Genomic DNA, 23,665 nt, shown 5'->3' with positions numbered 1-23,665 from the left:
TTATTTCTACATCATCCTGTTCTACCAGGATGGCCGGGGATTTCAGGAACCTCAGGGGTGAGAGCCAATGCCCCCCTTTTCTTCAGCCACCACCCTCAAGCAGCCCAGCCATTCCTTACTCACTTCATCAAGCTGGTTGGAGAAGCGTGCCCCTGCTCTTCAATAAGGTCCAAGGTTCTGGGCAAGGACTCCCAGGGGCATTCCTTTTTTTTTTTTTTTTTTTTTTAATGTGAGCTGGTAGCCCCAAAGCAGAGGGGCCTTCATGAGTTCTTGTTTCAGCTGAGGGAATGCCCACCTTGCCTCCCCATTTCATATAATATTTTGGCTTTACCAACAGTCCGTAGTTGTGTATCCACAGTCAGCATCATCCTGCCATTCCTGGGAACGTACGGAGTTCCTTGGCAGTTTGTGGCTCGGGGGTTTGGCAGATGGCTTCTTTCCTGACAGTCCTTAAGGTTTGAAGTCCAGCTGTAATCTCATATCCCAAATATCTCACTTGCTGCTGAATTATTTGTGCTTTCTGTTGAGAAACTTGACAATCATTTAAACCAAGCAATTCAGCAAACTCACAGTCCATTGCACACAGTCCTCTTTTGTTTTTGTGACATCCACGTACTGCAATAAGGTTCCACCCTGGGATGGAGAAACCCAAGTCTCTGGTTCACAAGTTGACCAGCTCTCAAAAATCAAAAATTGAGCTGTTCTCACAACCCTGATGACACTGTTAAGATTAACTAAGTCCTTTCTTCCCATATTGGGGTTTTCCTATTCAAAGGCAAATAACCTTAGGCTTTCTTTGGGCAAATCGGGCAGAAAAGGCATCCTTCAAATCCAGAAGGTAAACTCCACTTACTCATTAAAGTGTATGGATTTTTTTTTTTTTCCCACCACTGAGAGTATGCGTTCAATTATTTTATTACTTGCCCTCAAATCTTGTTCCAAACTGTAGCATTTGCTTTCTAATTTTTTGTCCAAAAATTATCTATTATTTCTTTTATCCCTCTACAGTCACATATCCTCAAAGGGCTTTACCCTGACTGGGCTACCTCTTGTTTTTAACTTCTATTTAGGGCTGCATTTTTGACTCTGCCAGGTATCCCTGCTACCCCCACTCCTAAGTGCACGCAATACTTTATGTATTCCTACTTGTTTTCTCAGCCTATATTTAATTAATCCCAAAACTAAGCCTTTTCTTATTGGGCATTAGCTCCTACTGCTATTACAAAGTCACCTACGGGTGGCAAGAGGCACCCATGCCCACCAAAAGATAAACCTCTTGATCCTGCTTCCCTCTCTTCAGTTCTGACATCCCTATCACACCCTGCTCATCTTTGCCTTCCTCAGCCTGTGTTCTTTCCAAACTTTTCACTTTCCAAACTCTCATCATTACTTAAACAACTAACATCATATTTCAGTTTCTCCTCTGTCTCCGGAGGCTTCCAGTGCTAAAACTGAGATTTCGGGTTTCCTAGGTCTCTGCAGAGGTTATTCTCACTTCAGTGCCCTATCCTCTGCGTCTCCCCTTTGCAAGCAGTGTTGTTTACAGCAGCAGTCTCCGTCTGCAGCTCATTCTCTCACACCAAGTTCTGCTCACGGGGGAACGGTGCGGGGGGGGTTGCTCTCATGCCAGCACAGATAAACTCACTTCCTCTTTAACCCTTTTCCTTTGTACATTTTTCCACTATTCATACCCTAAGTTACACTTCCACATACCCTCAATTCTATTTCTGTATACCATTAACAATCACCTTTCTTGTACCATCAAAACAGTTTGTCCCATTCCTTTCAAAATTCACAAATCAAACCATACAGTTCTTCAGCTTCCACAAACGCCCAGCACTTGGTCTCTCATGATTAGGGTACTCAATTATAAAACTGGTCCCAATATTCCATTTATGTTCCTGGTTTCTTATTCAATATTGCCCCTCCTGGCTCACCAGCAATGTTTCTCCAGTGAGCCAAAATACAACCCAGGGGGGTCTTTTAGGTATTTCTTTCCCTTGTGACCCTCCCATAGCACTATGCCGTTGTTTTATTAGTTTACTGATGTTTCCACAAATTACTCCTTTACCCTAAAGTTTCCCCAAAACAATCGTTCCAACACTCTTGTTCACACTCCGAGCACGAATAACACCAATACCCCTGATATATCTCTTTACAAGCTAAACAGAGTATAACATAAACTGGGCAGCACACATCTGTTCTGTGAAACATACACCTTTCTTCCAGTCCGTCACTGTAATTTATGACACGTGAGTTCCCATATTCATCCCACTCCAAAAAATTCATTTGCATTTACACTAAAAACCATCCAGATCCCTCTTTTTCCCAATGTATCAAAAATAACACGTACAGGGGAATTGTATAGACAGACAAAACGATTGACGACTTCCTCTTCTGCTCCATAGCTCAGCTACGTCTCAGTCACACCACATTCACTCTGACACTTGGTTTTGCTAGCCCAGGAACCGTCTCAGCTCAGATGTTTAAAGGATATCCCAAATACATCAGTAACAGTTGTTCAAACACACAGTGCTGGACATTTGCAGCAGATGACAACAACTGCGCAGATTACCATTCCTACCACCGCGGCTACAGTGATGTAGGTTATCATTTGACAGTGTCAGCACCATACCTCGCTAACCCCGCGTGGGACTCTAACCCACAATCTCTAGAATTAGCGTCAGTTCCAGACTGTTATGAACTTGCGATTACTGATGCCCAAGCGTTAGTCTAGCTTCCAAGTGCTAGCCAGAGGTGGGACTCGAACCCACAATCCCTGGAATCAGATATAGTGCTTTACGATACTTGCCCCTCTGGTAATTACCTTCCCGTCCCGTACCTCTGGACTAGTCCATCCTCAGGGTAAAACCCTCCCGCGTGGGGCGTCCCCACACGTCTTACGGAGTCCCCTGCTCCTGCGTACGCCTTACGGAGCCTTCCCTTAAACGTACCTGGGCCGCTGCCAGATGGTCCTTGTCTGTCCCCGCAGTGATCGGATGAGAAGGGGGAGTCCTTCCAAGAATTCTCGGCATCCCCCTCCTCAACTGGTCCTGCAGCCGAACAGAGATGGTCCCATCTGGGGTGCCAGATTGATTTGCGGAATCAAACTCTCGAACCCACGTAAGGTGATAAGAGCAGGTACGTCTTTATTTCAGCGCTGCGCCACATGTCAGGTGCAAGGGGGATCGCTCCTCCTAGCTTGCACACCAGAGAATAGGATCCCATACATTTATAAGGCAATCCATACATATTCAGAAGTGTTACCCAAGAGCCATTAACATATTCGTTACTTTTCCGGGAATTCATTTACATACTCTCCCCCTCCCCAGTGCATGCGCAGTAGCTTCTATTGGATGAAGGCTCGACGTCTTCCTCCCCCTCTGGTGGTCGTTCTGGGATGAAGTCAGACGTCTTCCTCATCATGTCCTTTCGACCTTTGTCCCAGTTTTGAGCTCTTCTCCTGCCCTGCATACCTCAGCAATTTCTAATTCTGCCTATCTTTCCTCCCCCTTGCTTTCTTAGGGGCCCTTTCCTGCTGACTGGAGAAGGCTCCCTTTTGAGAATGTGTCTGGGCTAGCAAAAGGTTAAGCAATAAGTTCCCCTTGAGCTAGCAAGAGGTTAAATTAAGCGATGCTATTTGCGAATTTCTTTTGAGTTAGCAAAACCAGGCAATGTTACGGACCCTTACATCTTGCATTCCTCAGCTTATTATCTCATCCTGCTTGTTACATTCTTGGCTTCCTTTACAGCCGGGCCATGTTTACCCTTCATCCCCTGACTCACTGCTTCCCCTGCCCTCCTCAGCACCGCGTGGGAAATGTTGGGGTGGGATTCTGGCAGAGCTGGGGCGGCTCAGCCTGCAGAAGAGGAGGCGCGGGGGGATCCCGGGCACGGCCATCAGTCCCTGCAGGGAGGTGCGGAGAGCAGGGAGCCAGGCTGCACCCAGCAGTGCCCAGCACAGGACCGGAGGCTCACACTGCAGCACAGCAGGTTTCCCTGTACATCACCACTGAGCCCCCAGCTCGGCTCAGCGCCGTTGGATATTTTTGCCAGTGATCATGGTGCAGGAGATGAGTGCATCCTCATGAAATCCAGCGGGCATCCTAAGGCACGAGGTGCTGCTGGCACTCCTGAGGTTTTAAGGGGCAGAAGGGAAAACTGGGGGGCTCAGGGCAGTAGCTGGGGGCTCTCGAAGGGACTTCGAGGTGCTGCAGGTTCAGAATTGCGTTTTTTCCTCCTGTTTCACACAGCAGGTGGCAGTTTGGCTCCACACCTCGAGGTAGCAGCAGGACCCCCAGCAACAGAAACGTCCGCTGCCCAGAGCCCCGTGTCTGGCTGTGGGAAAGATGGAGGGTGGAATAAACGTAGAACGTGCACAGGAGGTTACCACATCAAATTGAGAGTTGGCACCAAACTTCCCCCAGCAGCTCTTTGCAGGCAGCTCAGTCATGGTGTTTTATTCTCTCCTCACCTCGGTCCCAAAGCATTATCCTCATCTGCCAGCAGGTGTTACCTCCGACCTGGTCGCTGGGCAGTGCTTCAGCAGCACCAAGTTGCCCCTGTGGCAACACCTCATTCACCTCGCTGCATTAGCACTCAAATGTTATTCTCATTAAACTACATTCTCTCTTTCCTCCTCCAAGTAAAGTATTTGTTAGACTAGAGAAATAGAAGGCTGAATCTGGGAGAGCCACCGTCTGCAAAATAGTCTGGCACAAGGAAACTATGCTGAAGGCCGAGAGAGGTCTGTGCCAAGGAGCACATCTGCAAGCCACAAGAGAAATATCACCCTGCAGCCCTTCTCCTCTGAAACAGAAGGGAACACCTTAGAAAGACAGAGCACACTCATCCCTATCAGGATACGTCAAGCTGGCAAGAGAGGACTCAGAACTGCCATCCTTTACGCTTCCCTCCACATGGGGTCCGTCATGCAGAGCTGAGTTGGAACTTACTGGCACTGGCAGGGCCCTTTCTTGCAGCACTCCTGATATTTAGGATTAAAATCATAAAGAAATCATGACGGAAGTTCTCTGTGAAAACTACACGTAACGTTGTTCCTTCTACAAGGGAACAAGCCCAGTACATGCTAGTAAAAAGTCCTGCATCAAAAAGAAACAAAGATGGCACGGCAGGAGAGAAACAGGTAGTGTGCGTGTTTAAAGGCATTTCAGAGCCTAATGGTTCTTGCTACAGCACACCTGACTCATGTTAAAAGCTGATCAGTCACAACATTACCTGTTTCCATCAGCTGCCATCATCCAGAACAGCCAGACTTCTGAGGTTCTGGCCCAAACATTCTTTTTGCTCAGCACTTTATTCCTGCAAGAGATTTGATCACGGCACGTGCATCGGTCTTCAAATACCCCATCCTAGCAGCAAGGAGCAAGGAGTGGCACTAATACTTCTTCACTGGTGGGAATCTCAACAGAAGGTGTTGTGCTAAAGGTGTGAGGTTAAGGGAGCATCCCTATCAAGATATAAGCCTTAGTATGGAAGGTTTAGTTATGGCCTGCTGCCTAGAAGAAAAAAAAGTGACTGTTACCTTGTACTTTTTTCGTTTTGTCTCTCTCATCACGAAGATCTGAGGATGACCAAAGCCTGTTGAGGTGAGCTTTGCTGAACCCATATTGTGGCCACCCATATATTGTGGCTTAGAGGTATGACACCAGCACATGGAGTAGGAGAGCTCTGTAAGCTAAGTGCCAAGGGAAGAAGGGGGACTGTTTAAATTCATGACCTCCCGTAAACTGAGTCATTGACTTCCTGTCACACCCTACTCCTGTAAAGCAGGATAACAAGGATTTAATGATGTTTACAAATGGGGTAGACATTGCTGCCTACAACCAAGCACACACGGCTGAGCGCACTCTCCTGTCTCTATCCCAATTCTAGAGATACCCAGAAGAGCTCAGTGTTCTCCTGCTTTCAGTTACTTACATGAACTGTTTTCAAATGCGTGTTGTTATAGGCTGGCACAAGCTTTAGTGCCCAAAGCCACAGCTTGAGAGGCCAACACCAGCCCTGGGCCTAAAAACGCAGCCAGAGAGACCGGCACTGGCCCCAGGACTGAAGCCACAGCCGGGGATGCTGACAGCAGCCATGGGGCTGAAAGCCACAGCTACAGCCTGGGAGGCCGGCATCGGCCCTGAGGCCTAAAGCCACAGTGAGAGGCCAGCACCGGCCCTGGGGCATACAGATGTGCATTCCTATTACTGCTACTAGTTCCCTGGGACTCCATCGACCACGGTGAGGCCATACTGGTCTTTACTGGCTTTTATTGGGCTGCACAAGAGTCATCCTCACTTCTCCGTTATTTTACTTCACATATCCCCACTGGGAGACCCTGGTGTTGGTTTCCTAAAATTTGGGTCTGGGAGGCGTCCGTTTCCTTCACTTACGATGAGAGCACAGAAGCGATGCGGGCACTCGCTGAGGTCACAGTCGGTGCCAGGGTGGGAGCGTTTGTGCCACAGCTGGTGAGCAGAGCTGGTGCTCTGGTGAGCGTGCTGCACGCAGAGACTGAGCTCTGTGCTTTTCTTGAGAGAGATCACCCTGTGAGAGCCCACTGGAAGCAGCGCTGCGGCGTGTGTGTGAGCTGGGCACAGCTCGGGCTGAGCAGTGACCAGGTGAGCTGGGTTTGGTGCTGGCTGGTTGCCGGGAGGTGTCTCAGCAGAAAAGCTGGGCTGGGGAGGAGTTCCCAGCTCCAGCAGTGCCCTTCTGGCTGTATCCAGAGGAAATGGGTTCTTGTTGAGATTCCATCCCACAATTCGATGAGGGCGCTGACATGTCATTACTGCCTTGGAAATCCACTGCTGGGCCCCCGCCTTCGTGTCAGACATTGAAAAGGAAGGAGAGTGCAGACTGCACAGAGTGCAACTCGTGCCTCACTGCCCCACGGATGGCTGGGTGCAGAGCTATTGAGGGGATGGAGAAGAGCACTTGCTGACACAAGCCATGGCAGTCAGAGCTGGAGCTGGCGTTGGCAGCTCTTGCAGCCAGCTGATGTCCAGACATTGCCCTCCTCAAGGGACTAAATCGCATGGCAGAAGAAAGCTGGGAAAATGCTTCTTCCTCATGGTCTTTCCCTTGTTGATAATTTCTGCAGGGTTCCTGCCCAAAAGGAGATTTCAGAGATTGAGGCAGTCTCAGGAAGACTGAAGCCAGCTCTTTCCAAGAGCAGAGAAGTTCCTGTGGAGAGAGCCCTCGGAACTTCAGCTTCCTCTGAGACAGCGTCATGTCTCAGCAAGGGGACGACCGCAGTTCCAATTGCTGCTCTGTGAGAGGAAAGGTATGGCTGGGTTTCTTTTGCTTGGTTCTTCTTCCTTTTTCTCATTTTTAAGGGAAGGGAGGGAGCAGAGGCAGCCCTACTGGTCCTTTGTGACCCCAGGAACCAGTTGGATTCTGTGCTGGCTGCTGACAGCCTGGGCTAATGGCACGGCCATGACTCAGGCTGTATTTTCCCTTAGTGATAAATAACGTCCCAGCACTCTGATATCCCATCTCTGGCACGATCTGGAACGTCTCTGCAAACCTTGGCTGCCCATTCCCACCAACGTTTCTTCCTTTCTCTCTTCAGAAGCAGAGCGGCGCGGTTTCCCGTGTTTGGGATCAGCAGCCAGCAGGCTGCCAGAGACCCAACAGTGCCTTGCAGCGCACAGAGGGACGCGATGGGGACGGGCCGTCCTTACTGCCACGCAAAAGTGAGTTTCGTCAGTCCTGTGTCATGAAGTATGTAGGAATGAATGTTGAGTATTACTGCTGGGCAGGTGCAGTGCTGCAGGGGATGTCAAGTAACCACTGTCAAAGCATTAGAGATGCCAGCAGTGGGAGTGGAGGGCAGTAGTGAGACAGATGTCTGTGTATCAACAATGGTGCTTTAAGTGGAGTGAATTCCTTTTAGGGCCAAAAAATACCTTCCTCAACTTTTGCACCTTCTCTTTGCTGGTGCACCTTTGCTCTGCAGAATGCAGAGCTGTCAGGCAGACTGGGGTTCCTCCGCTGCCATCTGAGCAGGAATGAGAGCAGTAATGCTCTGTGTAAGTGCATTGCAATTCTAACATCATTTTCTGTTCTGGCTGTAGAACGGTGTCTTATGGTTTTTGGGGGGTGGATATGGGCTAACAGGACAACGCTGCTCCTGATGTCTGTGAAATCAGCACACGATCTGTTGTTGTAGGGATGGAGGCTGCGCGTCCGTGGAATGGTGCTGGGCATGGGGGGAAACGGAAAGCCTCTGCAGGTAAGAAGCTCTTGTGAGCTGTGGTGTGGGTACCTGCCTCTAAGCAGGGCTGCATGAGGGGCAGTGTGTGATGGAGGGGAGAGTAAAGGGCACTGCAGTTCTGTGCTGACTGCAGAAGTGGCACAAGGCTGTAGCAGCGGAAAGGCCAATTGAAGAAACTACACTTGAGGACCAGAAGTTTGTGGCTGACTGTGCTGAAGTCTTTCTCCAAGGAGATGCTCTTCATGACTTTATTGTTTTCTTTCTGTCAGAAGCTGATGCCAGTGGCCTTCCTCTGAAGCGCAGCCATGCGGAAAGGCAGAGGAGGAGCACCGAGTGTGACATGGCACCCAAGAGAGGTACAGACACACAACAGGCATCGGGGTTTGGTGCACTGGCTTTCTAGTTAGGCTTTCTGTCTGTCCCTTCCTGGGACTGTTGTCGTTGCGTGTTGGTTGTGGTCCTAATCACAGTTAGCATTCCTGCACTGATTAGAAATGTGAACCCACAGTTCACCCGGGATCCTAAGATCCATGACCATGAACGCTCCAGATGAGATGTCCTAGCATTGTGGCCCATTTTGCAGATGAAAGTAGCGTTGGGCTCTTGCTAAATCTTGTTGCTTCTCCTTTCTTAACAGAGATTGGTGCTGAGCCAAATGGCAATATCTGTGTGAAAGTGGTGCAGCAGGTGTGTTCTGAGAGAGCTTGTCACCGAGCAGCAGCTGAAGCTCCTCTCCAGGCTGGAGGGCTTCCCAGAAGAGCAGGTCCCAGCACAGGGGGAAGACCTTCCCCTGCCGTGTGCCCCCACTCCGACTCCAAGGCCCAGGCTGGATGTAAATGCAAGGGCTTGGAAGAAGGGAGACCAACAGCAGCGCAGCTGCCTGCCAAAAAGAGAGCGAGGGGTCAGAGCGGAGACAGCGTGCCGGCTCCAGCAGCACAGCCTGGGCCTGCCGCAGCGCGGAGCTCCAGGCAAAGAGGTGAGCAGGTGCTGTGGTACCGCCGTGCTGAGCTGCTTCCCTTTCCAAGCACCCTGAGTTTGCTTAGGGTTTGCTTTGCTTTTTCTTCCTCTGAAGAGGGGAAATGGTTGAAGGCTACCAAGCCCAAAGGCAGTGAGGCGCCAGAATGCGCAAGCCCGTCTCTTTCCGTTGGCTCCATGATGGTCTTCTGCACGGCCCATGGAAATGTCATTCACTGAGAGGCTTCCCAGTCCAATTTCCTTTGCCTTTTTTCTGCCATCTGCTTTTATGGTACCCATGTTTCTGCAGTTTTGCTGTTGACAAAACAAATTCATCTTTTTTCTTGCCTTATAGCAAGAAGACAGCGACGAAAAGAGAGAAGCATGGAACTGAAGAAGGCTTCTCTGAGAGCTGCTGCTGCACGTGCAGAGGTGAGTCCTTGGTGAATACAGACACGGCTCCTGTTGTTCCCAGGGCCTCTGTCTGTCAGACATGAAGGAGATTTCCCGAGGGAAATGGTGTCCTATTTCTACACTCGCTTTGTTTCTTTCCAGTCCTCCGCATTGAACAGCCTTGTGGAGATGATGCAGAAGCTGCAGCTGAAGGACTGAGAGGAAGAGCATCAGAAGGCAGCGGCTGCAGTGCGCGGCGTTACAGGGCAGCATTCTGAGTGCTGCCCAACTCGGCTCTCCAACTTTGGATGTAATCAATAAAAAGAGTAACAATTAGAGATTGACAAGGAGCACACAGCCCGATTTGCCCAGCGGCACTCAGTGAGCTGCTGCACCACCTCCTTGTTATTCGTCTCGCGGCGCTCGCTCAGAACTCCACAGCTCCATCAGCAAATGCTGCTGTCTACTGATGCAGCGGAGGCAGCAGTCCTTTGCACTGCCCACAGTCAGACTGTCTGCAGAGCACGTGCAAAGAGCTGCGAGTAACAAAGCCTGGCCACGAGCGTGCTAAGTGAGAGAACAATGTCATAGAGATTGCTGAGTTTCCCAGGGCAGCACCGAGTGTTTTTTGCTTTTACGATGAGTGTATAATGAGCAAAGTTCACCAAAAGGACAGTGTTTTCTCAAAAAATGACACTGTTGGTCCAAAGCAGCATCTCTGCAGCTTAGGACCACCAAGCTGCCATCCTGGCACTGTTCTGCTTACAGACAGCGCTGCAGGTTCTCCTGATGTCACTCAGAAGGCGTCCCTCTGTCATGCAGCCCTCGCCAGTGCCTGCCAGCCTGTCCCTGTTTTGGCTGGGATGGAACTGTTTCCTTTGGAGCGCCTGGTATGACGCTGTGTCCTGGTTCTATCGGTGCCATCCTGCAGGCTGTTGTGCAGAGCGCAGAGCTGCGGAGCTGTGCTTTCTGGCCCTGTGCTCTCCAGCACTCTCGTGTGAGTTCCACACCTCCCAGGAGTCTCCTGTTCCCAGGAACCTCCACTGCTCCCTTGCACACATCTGCGTGCAAACTCCATCCACGAGCATGCAAATGTGTGCAAAACCACACAGCATTGTGCTAAGACCTTGATGCACACACCCACGTTCATACACACACACACGTGTGCAAACCCATCCCTTTGCACACCAACATGCATGAAGACACGAGCGCAGCTGCAGCCTTGCACACAGCCATGTGCACACATGCACACAAGGAAAACTAATTCACCTGAAAACACCTTGCACACAGCCACGTGTAATGCATGCTCTGATGTTCAACACCACCTCTAAGATGATCAGAGGGCTGGAGCACCTCTCCTACGAGGAAAGGTTGAGGGAACTGGAATTGTTTAGCTTGGAGAAGACAAGGCTCTGGGGAGACCTCACTGTGGCCTTCCAATACCTGAAGGGAGTTATAAACAGGAGGGGGAACGGCTGTTTATGAGGGTGGATAACGATAGGACAAGGGGAATGGTTTTAAACTGAGACAGCGGAGGTTTAGGTTAGATATTTGGTGCAAGTTTTTCACCCAGAGGGTGGTGAGGCACTAGAACAGGTTGCCAAGGAGGTTGTGGATGCCCCATCCCTGAAGAAAATCAAGGCCAGCCTGGATGTGGCTCTGGGCAGCCTGGTCTAGTGTTTTGCGAGACTGCACATAGCAGGGGGTTGGAACAAGATCATCATTGTGGTCCTTTTCAATCCAGACATTCTATGATTCTATGATCACTGTACAACCCTGTTTGCACACATACCTGCATTCACAGCTCTATGACCAAATGCCACTCCCACGACACAGCCAACACGCAGACGGTGGGAAATGGCAGGAGGAAAGATGCCCCATTACGCTAATTCAATCTCCTCTCTTTAATGAAGGCACTGGGGCACAGCTGTAGCCCCATCCTGAGATGAGGGTTGCTGCGGGATTCCTCGTTTGGACGCTGCAGGTTAACCTGGAGTGCAGTCTGAGGGACACTCCTCATGTGCTCTGCAGATGGAAGATGTGCCAGGAGCAAAGAAAAGACTTCCACAGGCAGCGCAGGGATGGCGTTCCTGGGCCGGGCGAAGACATACAGAGCAGTGCCCACTGCCCTGGGATCTGCAGCACTGCAGAAGGGCTCAGGGTGCAGCACTGTGGCACAATACAGCGAGGAAGCCAGGTTCAGCAGCCCCACGTGGCCTATGGGGGTCCTGGGACGGTGATGGGGGTCCAGTCAGAAACTGTGGGGAGCTGTGAGATCCAAGGGGGTCATGGAGTGGGTAAGGGAGGTCCAAAGGAGGAAACAGGGAGGGGATAAGGAGGAAGCCCAGAGCAGGGATAAGGGTTGTTGATGGGAACTGTGGGTCGCTGTGAGGTCCTGGGCTGGGTGTGAGGGAGGTGAACCAGGTCTGAGGAGGAACTTGAGGAGCTACAGATCTTTGTGGGGGGGTGTGGGGGATATACATGAGGGGGACATGGGATGGATATGACAACAGAGCCTGCAGGAGCAGAATGCTCTTCAGGAGAAGGCAAGACATGCGCTGCAGGTGGGACACAGACATATGGGGAGCTATGGGGACATAGAGGGAAGGGGGGGATGTGAGGAGTGGACTGAGGTAAAAAGGTGGGGCGGTGTTGGAGTGGTTTTATTTCTTCCTGAGAGGGGACTGGGGATCCCTGTGGCCCAAAGGTGGGGCCACGAGCCATGCTGCAGAAGGAACAGCAGACCTCCTTACAAAAAGGCGTCCCAGACTGGGGACGTTGGAGCAGTAGGGACAGTGGTAAAGAAATGGCTCCAACATCAGGTCTTGGAGCAATTGCTGCAAAGACCCCGAGAAATGGACAAAGAGCTCTGATGGCAGCGCAGCACGAGGAGGAAGGAATGCATGGTGGTGCAGAAGGAGAAGGATGGAGAACAGCAGCGGTGGGATTCCCCTTTTGCACGGTCACCCAATGCTACGGGACTCTGCAACAAGAAGCTGCACCCTGCTGTGGTCAGCACGGCTGTGTGTGTCAGCTGGGTGCTGCTGGCAATCATCTGAGCTGTTGCGGTCAGGAAACATTCTAACATCTGCACGGATAGCAGGATAAGTAGGATCAGAGTGAGAGCTGTGCTGTTGTTCAGCAGATAGATGCTGAGCAGAGCACAGCAGGGCCAGGATGTTCGGACCAAAGGAAGGTGGAGACTGCACACGAGGGAAGGCACAGGTGCAGGACAGAGCATGAGACACAGCAATGGCAACAGCTGTCAGAAATCCTGCCTGCCTGTCTGCATAGGAAAGCACACAATAACACCAAAAGGACCAGGTTGGCCACAGACCTCATCTGGAGAAACAGCAGAGCGGATGAGTGGCCTAGACTGTGAGCCTGCAGTCCCCAGCCAAGAGGGAACAGGAGAGCAGGGACTGCCAAGGGAGGAGAGCTACAGGAGCAGAAGGAGCTCACTGAGCAGCTGCGCCTTTTGTCACTCACCACGAGGAGGGAGAGTGCAGAGAAGCCATAGCAATAACAGATGAGCTTTGCTGCTGCAGGGAGAGCTGTGCCTGATGGAAGAGCAGTGATGAGAGCGTTTCTTGCACAGCCCACGGGCACTTGGGGGGATCTGCTGGGATGGGGGAAGCCCTACAAAGCTGTGGGACAGCCAAAGGACATGGATGGGAGGACCCCAAAGGGGCACTTTGGGGCAGCTATGGGGCACAGCCACACCTAGGAGCTGCCTTTACCCAACACACTGCTGGTGGTGGAACTGCTGCTGGCCACGGGCCGTGGGCAGTGATGGGGCTGTTCTGGGCTGCTCTAGGATGGCTCTGGGGCTGCTATGAAATGGGGCAGCTATGGGACACAGCCACAGCTCAGTGGGGTCGATGTTCCCGCACACAGAGCTGGTGGTGAATCTGCTCTGATCATGGAACCTCTCCCATAGCCCCCCGCTGCCCCCTGGACTCCCAGCTTGCCCAGCAAGATGGGGGCAAGCCGGGGGTCAGCAGATGTTATAGGCAGCTGATGTACAGCGACCCCAGAGCCACCCTGTAGCATCCCCTGAACGACCCCAGAACAGACCCATTACTGTCCACAGCCTCATCCGGGGTTATGGTGCTCACAGGGATATGGGTCATGTGGAGCCTTGGGGTCACGCTGAGTTCTATGGGGTTTTGGGGTCATGAGAGGTTATGGATCAGGGCCCCACCTTTGGGCCACAGGGAACCCCAATCCCCTCTCAGGAAGAAATCAAAAAAATGCATTCCAGCACCACCCCACATCCCCCATTCTCACCCCAAACCCCTCCCCACATGACCCCAGACCCTCTACATCCCCATGCCACCCCACGTTCCCACGCCCACAAGTCCCACCTTTACCTCACACGTTGCCTTCTCCTGCGCAGCACTCTGCTCCTGCAGCCTGTGGCCCATATCCCCAGTGCTCCCACATCACTTTCACCCACATCTGTGTTGTGCAGGAAGTGCTGCAGCTCCACATTCCTCTCCAGCAGCAGCTGCCCCAGTATTATTTGGTTGTATGGGTTCTGGAGGGAGAAGGGGGTGAGGAGGGGCCCAGGTTGGCTATTGGGGTCCTGGAATAGTGGCAGGGGTCCTGTCAAGGACTGTGGAGGTCTCTGACGTTGCTAAGGAGCCCTGGAGGCGATAAGGGAGATCTGAGGGAGGAAATAATGGAGGTCTGCTGGAGTCTAGTGGGGAATATGGGGTGCTGCTGGGGGCTATGGAGGTCTGTGAGGTTTTTGGCCAGCTGTAGTGGAGAAGTTCCTAGTCTGAGGAGGTCATTAAGGGGCAATGGGTTCTGTGGTGGGCTGTAGGGTGGCTACTGGGGTCTTGCAGGGAAAGTATTGAGGGAAGAGGGAGGTACTGGGGCTCGCTCTGAGGGAATTATGGGTGGGCTGTAATGGAAAGGTAATGGGTTATCTTGGGGAAAGCAAGGGGCAGCCAGGGGGATGGAAGGGACACCTACAGGAATGCAAGAGGAATCTGGGCTGGGGCAAGGGGACAGCTAGGGGAAGAACAGGGGAACGTCCCAGGAACTGAGTTCTTCTTTCAAATCCACATCTGCTACTTCCTGATGTAGCTGCAAGACTGCCAGAGAAGCTGCAGTACCGCTGCCCATTCTGCTGCCTGTGTCAGAAAGAGCTGCATGTTAGTGGGTGCAACTGCCACTACAAGGCCAACTCCATAATTGCAGACACAAAACCATCACCTTCAGTATCTGTTACAGGCTGACGACCGTGCCCTTGCACAGGAACCATTCCCACACAGCAAGGGAACTCCTTCACTGCCTTAGGATGCGGAAGAGGAAGAGCCCCAAAGCCTTCAAAACATGCTATCTTGCCACCAACTTTGGAAGCTAAACACACCTTCTCCTTTGAGAATTAGCAAGATGAATCAACGCACGTTGCTGCTGGAGAGGGCTGTGCTGCATCTCCTGCTGCCATCCTTGGGTTGTCATCGTGATGCCAATCCACAGAGCACTTTGAAGGGCAGTAACCTTGCAAGAAAGAACAGAGAGCAGAGCTCTGCCGTGCATTTCCTGTTGGAACACAGAGATGAGCCGTACAGCCCTTGCTCTCACAACACACACCGCTTCTCTTACCAGCATTCCATTCCTGCACAACGCTGTTCAAACCCCTCCTCCATCTCTCCCTTCATACACAATGCACAGCCTCTCCCCAGCAACGAGCTCTGTGCTGTTTAATGCCTGTGCCATCATCGGGACCTACAGAAGAAACCTTGCGGTTAAGAGGGTTGATTAGACAAGCGCTCTGTCTGGCAGAATTCACCATCTTAAGCACTTTAAAGAAGCGTCTTCTTGAACGCCCTGAATCTCTGTGACACATCAGGAGATGCTGAACTAAACCGGCAGCCTTCTCAAAAATGGAAGGGCTCTTCAGAACCAGCTGGAGGGGGAACAAGATCCCAGGGGGGCTGTGGAGCTGGTAAGGGAGGTCAGAGGGAGGAAATACAGAGGTTCAGAGGGAGCCCAATGGGGGACACAGGGTGCTGGTGGGGACTATCGGATTCTGTGGAGTTTTGGTCCTACTATGGGGGAGTTTTACTAGGCCCTGGAGCGGCTATGGGGCTTTGTGGGGGGCTGTGGGGTGGCTACAGGGGTCCTGGATGGGAAATATTGAGGGCGCTACTGCTACTCTGAGGGAATTATGGGTGTCATGGGAAAGGGCAGCCTTGGGGAAAGCAAGGGGCAGCCAGGGGGATGGAAGAGACACCTGCAGGAATGCAAGGGGAATCCAGGCTGAGGAAGGGGACAGCTAGGGGAAGAACAGGGGAACGTCCCAGGAACTGAGTTCTTCTTTCAAATCCACATCTGCTACTTCCTGACGTAGCTGCAAGACTGCCAGAGAAGCTGCAGTACCGCTGCCCATTCAGCTGCCTGTGTCAGAAAGAGCTGCATGTTACTGGGTGCTACTGCCATTAGAAAGCCAACTCCATAATTGCAGTCACAAAACCATCACCTTCAGTACCTATTACAGGCAGACGACCATGCCGTTGCACAGGAACCATTCCTACAGAGCAAGGGAACTCCTTCACTGCTGTAGGATGTGAGTAACTGAGGAGGAAGGCTGGAGGGGGAAGAAAGGTGCACGGAGGTCTGACATCTTTGAACAAAACCAGGGCCACAAACACTGAGAAATACAAACACAGGGAAATTCTGCATGCACACAGATCAAATGGCATTACAGACCAACACCGCTTTACCTCCTCTGCACCAACAGGCTCTGCAGTGCCCCAAACGTCTGTCAGCGGCAGTCTGTGAGGAACGGCCCTGCAGAACACGCGGAGTCACGCAGGCTCTCCTCCTCCTGCTCCTCCAGACGCCGCGTTCCTTCCTCTGGCACACGGAGCTCAGCCGGTGCTGCTGCAGGCAGTGCTTCCCGTGTCTGCCCAGCCTAAAGCCAGCAGACAACGTTAGCGGATGCCTGGTGCTCAGGCACAAGCAGAAGTGCTGGTGGAAAATCACCACACAGCACAGACTGAGTCGCTGGTACCTTGCAGTGAGCAAAGGCTGAGATGCACAACGTCCTCACCTGCCTGCTTCTTGGAAGTGGAGGTTCAGCAGCAGCTCCATTCATGATTAAGTCCTCCAAAAACCTTCTTCTTTCTTCCTGATCAGGAGACTGGATAGTGAAACCTTCTCCAAAGCCATTATGAAACTATATCTGTACCTGAAGCCCAAGGAGAAAACACGTGTCAGATTTAAGACCACAAAACAGTGCTATTCTATTCCAATCAAACTTCAGTTCTGATTTAAGTTTCACGACTGGCATTTCAGCCACCCTGCTATGGATAGGTTAAACCTATGGATAGGTTATAGGGTGGGAGAGGGGGGTGAGCCTTCTAGCCCAACGTCCCCTTATAGCCTACCATCACCCTATGGCCCCACACAGCCACTTATGGAACCACATCTGCCATACACCTCCTATAGGCCCATATCTCCCTATATTCCCCCACTGCCCCCCTCAGCCCCTCTACGTCCCCCCAAAACTTCCTATAGCATAACAACCCTCTCTATAGACCCTCCCCAGCCCCCTATCATCCTATAGACCCTCCCATTGCCCACCACAAACCCCTATAGTCCCATTAACCCTTTAAAGGTCTATAACTTCCTGAAGGGAGGTTGTAGTGAGCTGGGGGTCGGCCTCTTCTCTCGTGTCATTAGTGACAGGACCAGAGGGAATGGTTTCAAGCTACGGCAGGGGAGATTCAAGCTGGACATTAGGAAGTATTACTTTTCAGAAGGGGTGATCAGGCACTGGAATGGACAGCCCATGGAGGTGTCACCGACCCTGGGGTGTTCAAGCAAAGACTGGATGTTGTGTTGAGGGACATGGTTTAGTAGGAGCTATTGGTAGTGGGTGAACGGTTGGACTGGATGATCTTTTAGGTCTTTTCCAACCTTGGTGATTCTATGAAAGGAAGGGGGGAGCCTTCTAGCCCCACAGCCCTTAGAGCCCACCCTAGAGCCCCCTATCACCCTATGGCCCCACACAGCCCCTTAGAGAACCATATCCCCCATACACCCCCTTGTAGTCCCATATCCCATAAGAACTCTCCTATAGCCATCCCACTTCCCCTTATAGATTCCCCCAAGAGCCCCCCAGTATTTTATACCCCTCCCTATCCCCTTATAACCCATCTATAGTCCCCCCACATTTTCCTATAGCCCCATAACACCCTATAGCCACAATAAAGCCCCCTATACTCCCATATCCCCCGTAACACTTTGATAGCCCATGCATATCCCCTTATGATCTTCCCTTACAACTGTATAGCTCCCCAAATAGCCACCAACAGTCCCATGCCCCCCCCAAGCTCCCATAGCCCCATAGCACCCTATATCCCTCTATAGCCCTAAAACACCCCCTAAAGTCCCCCCAGTGCCTTATAGCCCCATATCCCCCTCTATCCCCCTCATAGCCCCATTTTCTCCCATATCCCCCATACCACTTGTAGAGTCCCCACAGCTTGCTATTGCCCCAAATCTCCCCGTAGCCACAATAAAGCACCCTATAGCCCCACGAACCCCTATATCCACCCCTAAGGCCCCCGAAGCCCTAGAGCCCCATACCCTCCTATATCCCTCTACAGCCCCCCTAAAGCGCCTCATAGCCCCACATCCCTCCTGATAGCCCCCCAACACCATATTCCCCAATATTTCCCTCACAGTACCTATACCCTCACATCCCCCGACTCTCCCCCACATCCCCTGATATTCCCCCACATTACCCCATACCCCCCCATACCCCATATTACCCCACAACCCCCCTGTAGCCCCCACAGCCCCTAAAGTCCCACATCTCCTCGGATCTCCCCCACCGCCCCCCGGACCCACAGCTCACCTCAGCCCCGGGGGGCACCGGGAGCAGCGCCGGAGGCCTCAGGGGGGCACGGCCCGAATGCGGGCAGCAGCGCTGCGGCCGTTGGGCCCCGAGTCCTTCAGCCGTCCCAAAGCCCCGCATCCCGCGCACGGTTCCTCTCCCCGGCCCCGGCCCAAGCCGTTCTCCCACACACCTCCGGCTTGTGCCGCTTTCCTCAGCACCGCTCCCGTCGTGCCGCGGCTCCGTCTCGCTGATGCCCGCACAGCTCCGGCGCGCAGCGCCTGCGCCTGCGGGACCGGCGGCGTCGGAGAGGAAAGACGGCGGGCTCCGAGCCGGAGGCAACGGCCGCTCCCGCGCTCGGCGCCTCAGCCAATCGGAGCCGGCGGCGCTGCCGCCGACCAATCCGAGAGCGGAGGCGGGCCGGAACTGCCGCCGACCAATGAGAGGCGCGAACGGACCGGAAGTGCCCCCAACCAATGAGAGGCCGGAGGCGGGGCGGAGCGGCTGTGGGGGCGGGGCCTCGGGGTGCTCTGTATTGCCATAGGGGATGGGATTGGGATCGGAATTGGGATCGCGGATGTGGGATTGCGATTGGGATGAGGGATTGAGATTGACAGGTGGGTGATGGGCTTGGGATGAGGGTCTGGGAATGAGATTTGGAACTGGGATTGGGATGTGGGCTGTAGGATGTGGGGTTGGGATGTTGACTGTGGGCTTGGAATGTGAGATTTGGCACTGGGCTGTGGGAATATGGATGTGGGATCTGAGGGCAGTGCTGTGATGCCTGAGGTCACCCGGAGTCACTCTGTGATCAGCCCACAGCTGTGTGTTCCAAAGAACAGCCACTGAGGTCAGGGGCAGCAGTCCAGGCAGGGAGATGCTGTGGTGGGAAGCAGGCTTGGTGCCGACGTCCTGCAGGGAAACGGGTGCAGACTGCATGGGACAGTGTAGGACAGCACGTGGTGGAGATGGCTGAGGGGCTGGCAACGCTGGAAGGCCCTGACGGAGCCACGGTCTTTGTCCAGCAGGCCGTGGATGGTGTCTGTGGTACAGAGAACCGTGAGGGGACACGCTGTCCTCGTGGCACTGGGCTCTCGTGGCCTCCTTGTGCCCCATGCAAAGGCTCCCACTGCTCCTGGAATAGTCTTGACCCTGCATAAGGGACAGGATCTCCCTTCCAAAGGCCCGGGCATCAGGGTTTGGCCTTTCTGCTCCATAAGGCAAAGGTTGCTGTTCTCAGCATCAGAGCCACCAGCACAGCGCCTTTGTCTCCCTGTAATCATGGCTTCCAATTATCTGCTCTAACAAGTCCCTGGGGGCCGTGTTGGCAATGGCTCTCAGCGGGGCCCATTCATACTCCCAGAAACTTCCTCCTGACTTTATCTTCCTGAGCACTTTGTGCAATCTTCTCTCAGCACTGGAGGATGATGGACTCAGCACCAAACACCCCAAGGAGACCAGTACAACCCCAAGAGCCCTCAAGTGCTTTGTGCCTTCCTGACATCTTCCTCAAGTCTTCAGAACCTGTACAGCTAACTGGAGAGCTATCAGGAGTGCACTTACAGAGGAGGACCCTAAGGTACATTTAACGAGTCTCTTTATTTATTTATATTTTCTCCAGTATTAAAAGCAAATTAAGGCAGCACTTTGCAGACAGTAATCATCCAAGGCGTCTCCTAATGAGGTTTGCTCTCTTTCACTGTGTGGACAAACTTTCTCCTCAGCCTCCCAAGCCCATTACTGCTCACATTGGCCCCGTGGGATTTTCATCCCTTTTCCTCACATCAGTCTTCTCTGAAATTTGCAGCTCAGTGTTGCTTTTCCTTTGCATCAACTCCCACTTGCCTTCCTCAGAGAACCAGCTGCACATGGGCACAGAGGGATTCCTCCTTGTTGCCAACAAAGGGGAATCAACACGATGCAATTGAATGAACAGTAAAACACTCTCCTCAGCTGGATGCCATGTTCAAGCTGTCTGCCTTCCAGGGGGAATTTCGGTGCCAGAAGAACTTTTGACAGAGAAAGTACATACAAACACAAATAAGAAGTTGAGTAAAGAATTCATGAGACTTTTGAGATGGCCCAAGTTTCCAACTCATGGGAGCTCCTAGAGTAACCAGATAGCTGGGAGGTATCTGAAAGAACAAAGAGCAAAGGGAGGGGGAAATCTGGAGAGCAGTGGGAAGGGCACATGCCCACACTGCCTGCAGAAAACACGACCTTAGCCATGGTCATTTATTCAGGAGAGCTGGAAACACCTGCAGGGAGTGGGAGATCAAATACAGAGGTGAGACCAAGCAGGGCTAGCAGCTGCCTGTGTCCCAGCACCTGAATGTTTTTGTGTCCTCCAAACACAGTTCTGGAAAACAGTGACACAATAAATCTCCTCAAAGACTGGTATTTCCAATAAGGAGAGAAACCAGGCCCCAAAGCAGTTTAGAAACTGAGAGGTGTGTTGGCACATTTTCTTCGATTTGATCTTTCTCTTTAATTCTTTGTTCCAGTTTTACATTACATAACATCTTTCACACCTACAGCCTCAAAACAAACACACAAACAAACAAAACAACAGAAAAAAAAAACATCTTTGACAGTGATAGGCCCAAGGGAAATGGTTACACACGAAAAGAGAAAGTTAGATTAGATGTTAGGAGGGAATTCCTAGTGTTCTTAACATCAGGTTGTGAGGCAATGGAACAGACTGCCCAGAGGAGCTGTGGATGCCCCATGCTCAAGGCAAGGTCCCATGGAGCCCTGGACAGCCTGATTTCCTGGGTGGCAACTCTGACAATGACACGGGGGTTGGAACTTGATGGGCTTTAAGGTCCCTGCCAATCCAAGCTATTCAATGACTCCATCACCCATGTGGTTCCTTTCTAGTCAGGATTCCCTGCATCCTGTTTGCTTGAGCATTCCCTGATCGCTTCCTCTTCCACCACAGGTACATCTGCCTTGTGCTAAAATTTTCCCCCAGTCTCTGGCACTCAGAATTCCATGAAGACCAGGCAGGCTAAAAAGGAGTGAGGTCAGGCAGGAATTGGGTATCACAGCACTTTCCATGTTTTGCCTTGCCAGGTACCCTGCTCCATTCAGCCACGCACCCAGTCTCCCTATCTTTCCTTTTGTCACCTGTATCTTTCCAGAAGCCCTCGCTGTTTTTGACATGTCCAGGCACATCCAGTAGCTTTTGAGCTCCAGCTGTCCTGAATTCACCCATGCACGTATACATACATTGTTTCCAGTCTTCTGTTTTGTATCTGGATTTGACCAGGTTGGTTTTTTCCATTCATGCAGGACTTGTTCTTGCTGACCAGGAAACCAGGAAGAGACAATGCTGACTTCTTCTTTAAGCCTATTCCATTAGCTCTTATCTGGCTCATTTATCATGAAGAGCTCAGTGCATTCCCTCACACTGAGCAATAGCCTCTCCTTGCCTTATCTCCCACCTATCATAAAGAGCATTACCTCTCCTGTGCATCAGTCCACTCATGGGAGCCATCCCACCATGTCACTGTGATCCAGTCAGGACCCCAGCCCTGCCACTGCACAGATTTCCAGCTCATCATTTTTCTTCTTTTGCTGTGTTCATTGCCGTAAAGGCCGTTCAGAATTCATCCCATTCCAGAAGCATCATTGGATTTTCCATGCGTGGGCCTTGCATCTGCACCATGCTATTGGTGTTTTTCAGGTGGCACACAGGCATTAGATCCCTTTGTGAAGAATGGTGTTGTTCCCAGACAGCCTTGCCCAGGGCAGAGTGTTGGTGCTGGCCTGGGAAACCAGGAACATCCCCTGTGCTGGACGTATTTCACAGGGCTCTGTTTCTCTTTTCCATGACAGCAGAGTACTCCCTTCTCACTGTGACGTCCTACGACCGCTACGTTGCCATCTGCAAGCCCTGCACTATGGGACGCTGCTGGGCAGCAGAGCTTGTGCCACCATGGCAGCAGCTGCCTGGGGCTGTGGGTTTCTCAATGCTCTGCTATACACTGCCACTGCATTTTCACTGCCACTCTGCCGAGGCAATGCTGTGGATCAGTTCTTCTGTGAAATCCCCCAGATCCTCAAGCTCTCCTGCTCAAACTTCTAGCTCAGAGGAACGTGGGTTGTTGTGACTGCTGTCTGTTTAACATCTGGATGTTTTGTTTTCATTGTGTTTTCCTACATGCAGATCTCCAGGGCTGTGCTGAGGATGCCCTCTGAGCAGAGACGGCACGAAGCCTTTTCCACGTGCCTCCCTCACCTGGCTGTGCTGACCCTGTTTCTCAGCAGTGGTTTTTTTGCCTACCTGAAGCCCCCCTCCATCTCCTCTCCACCCCTGGACCTGGTGCTGACAGTTTTGTACTCGGTGGTGCCTCCAGCAGTGAACCCCCTCATCTACAGCATGAGGAACCAGGAGCTCAAGGATGCCCTTAGGGAATTATTTAAATACATCTTGCTTCAGCATCAGCAACACATTCATCATCTTCACATTCAGCATCTCCAAGTCTGTGGAGATGCTACAATTGACAACATTGAATTTCTCTTTTTTACTTTCTTGTTTATTTGTTTTCAAGTTAAATTTGTTTGTTGTCCTTACGATAACTGTAATTCCAATTAAATATTATTATAAACCAGTCTTCTTCGGAATCCTTTCCTTTTTACCTCTTACAAGCATATTGCATGTAAGGACTGAGGCTCTCTGAATAGGGAGAACAGCAGCGGAACATCATTCATCTTGGTTCCCATCTCCCCTGGAGCTAGCAGAGCAGCCCCAGCATGTGGTGTGGGGAGTGCAGGAACCAGGAGCCCAGCTGCCACGCGGAGCTGCAGCCCTGGTGTCCGTGGGGCAGCCCCTCACTGCCCGGTGGCCATTGCCTCTCTGCTGTCTTCCAGTCAGGGCTGCTGCTTCCTGGAGCCGTGGCCATGAGCAGCAGCAGGGAGTGGTTTGTCAGGGCTTCTCTCTTTACACTTGTATGCCCTCCTCATATGCCCTTGAATTTGTGACAGCCCTCAGGTCTGGTGTACCTCAGTGACAGCCCTGCTGTCTCTACAGCATCATCCTGTGGCTGCAGGCAGGCAGGCAGTGTGCACCGCTGTGCCAGAGCTGGCCTCCCTGATGGAACGGTTGTAATGAAAGGGGAAATGGTGTCCAAGTGAAAGAAGGGAGATTTAGATTGCATTAAAGGAAAAAGTCTTTCATGAGAAGAGTGGTGAGGCACTGGCACATGTTGCCCAGAGAGGTGCTGGAAGCTCCA

The 23,665-nt window shown here is 52.0% G+C and overlaps 1 protein-coding gene across 1 annotated transcript; it reads left to right on the top strand.

Annotated features, from left to right (window-relative positions):
- The first annotated feature begins 6,418 nt into the window (after positions 1 to 6,418).
- Positions 6,419 to 10,266, top strand: LOC116241740 (zinc finger CCCH domain-containing protein 11A-like). The gene is made up of 7 exons (XM_090133294.1): positions 6,419 to 7,291; positions 7,580 to 7,703; positions 8,180 to 8,242; positions 8,494 to 8,580; positions 8,862 to 9,200; positions 9,534 to 9,610; positions 9,734 to 10,266. The coding sequence occupies exons 1-7, from the start codon at positions 7,238 to 7,240 to the stop codon at positions 9,788 to 9,790; spliced, it is 801 nt and encodes a 266-aa protein (XP_089989420.1). The 5' UTR covers positions 6,419 to 7,237; the 3' UTR covers positions 9,791 to 10,266.
- Positions 10,267 to 23,665: the final 13,399 nt, after the last annotated feature.

This window comes from Phasianus colchicus, unplaced genomic scaffold, assembly GCF_987193195.1.
Source record: "Phasianus colchicus unplaced genomic scaffold, bPhaCol1.hap1.1 HAP1_SCAFFOLD_57, whole genome shotgun sequence".
Lineage (NCBI taxonomy): Eukaryota > Metazoa > Chordata > Aves > Galliformes > Phasianidae > Phasianus > Phasianus colchicus.
This window is presented reverse-complemented; position numbering and strand designations above follow the sequence as displayed.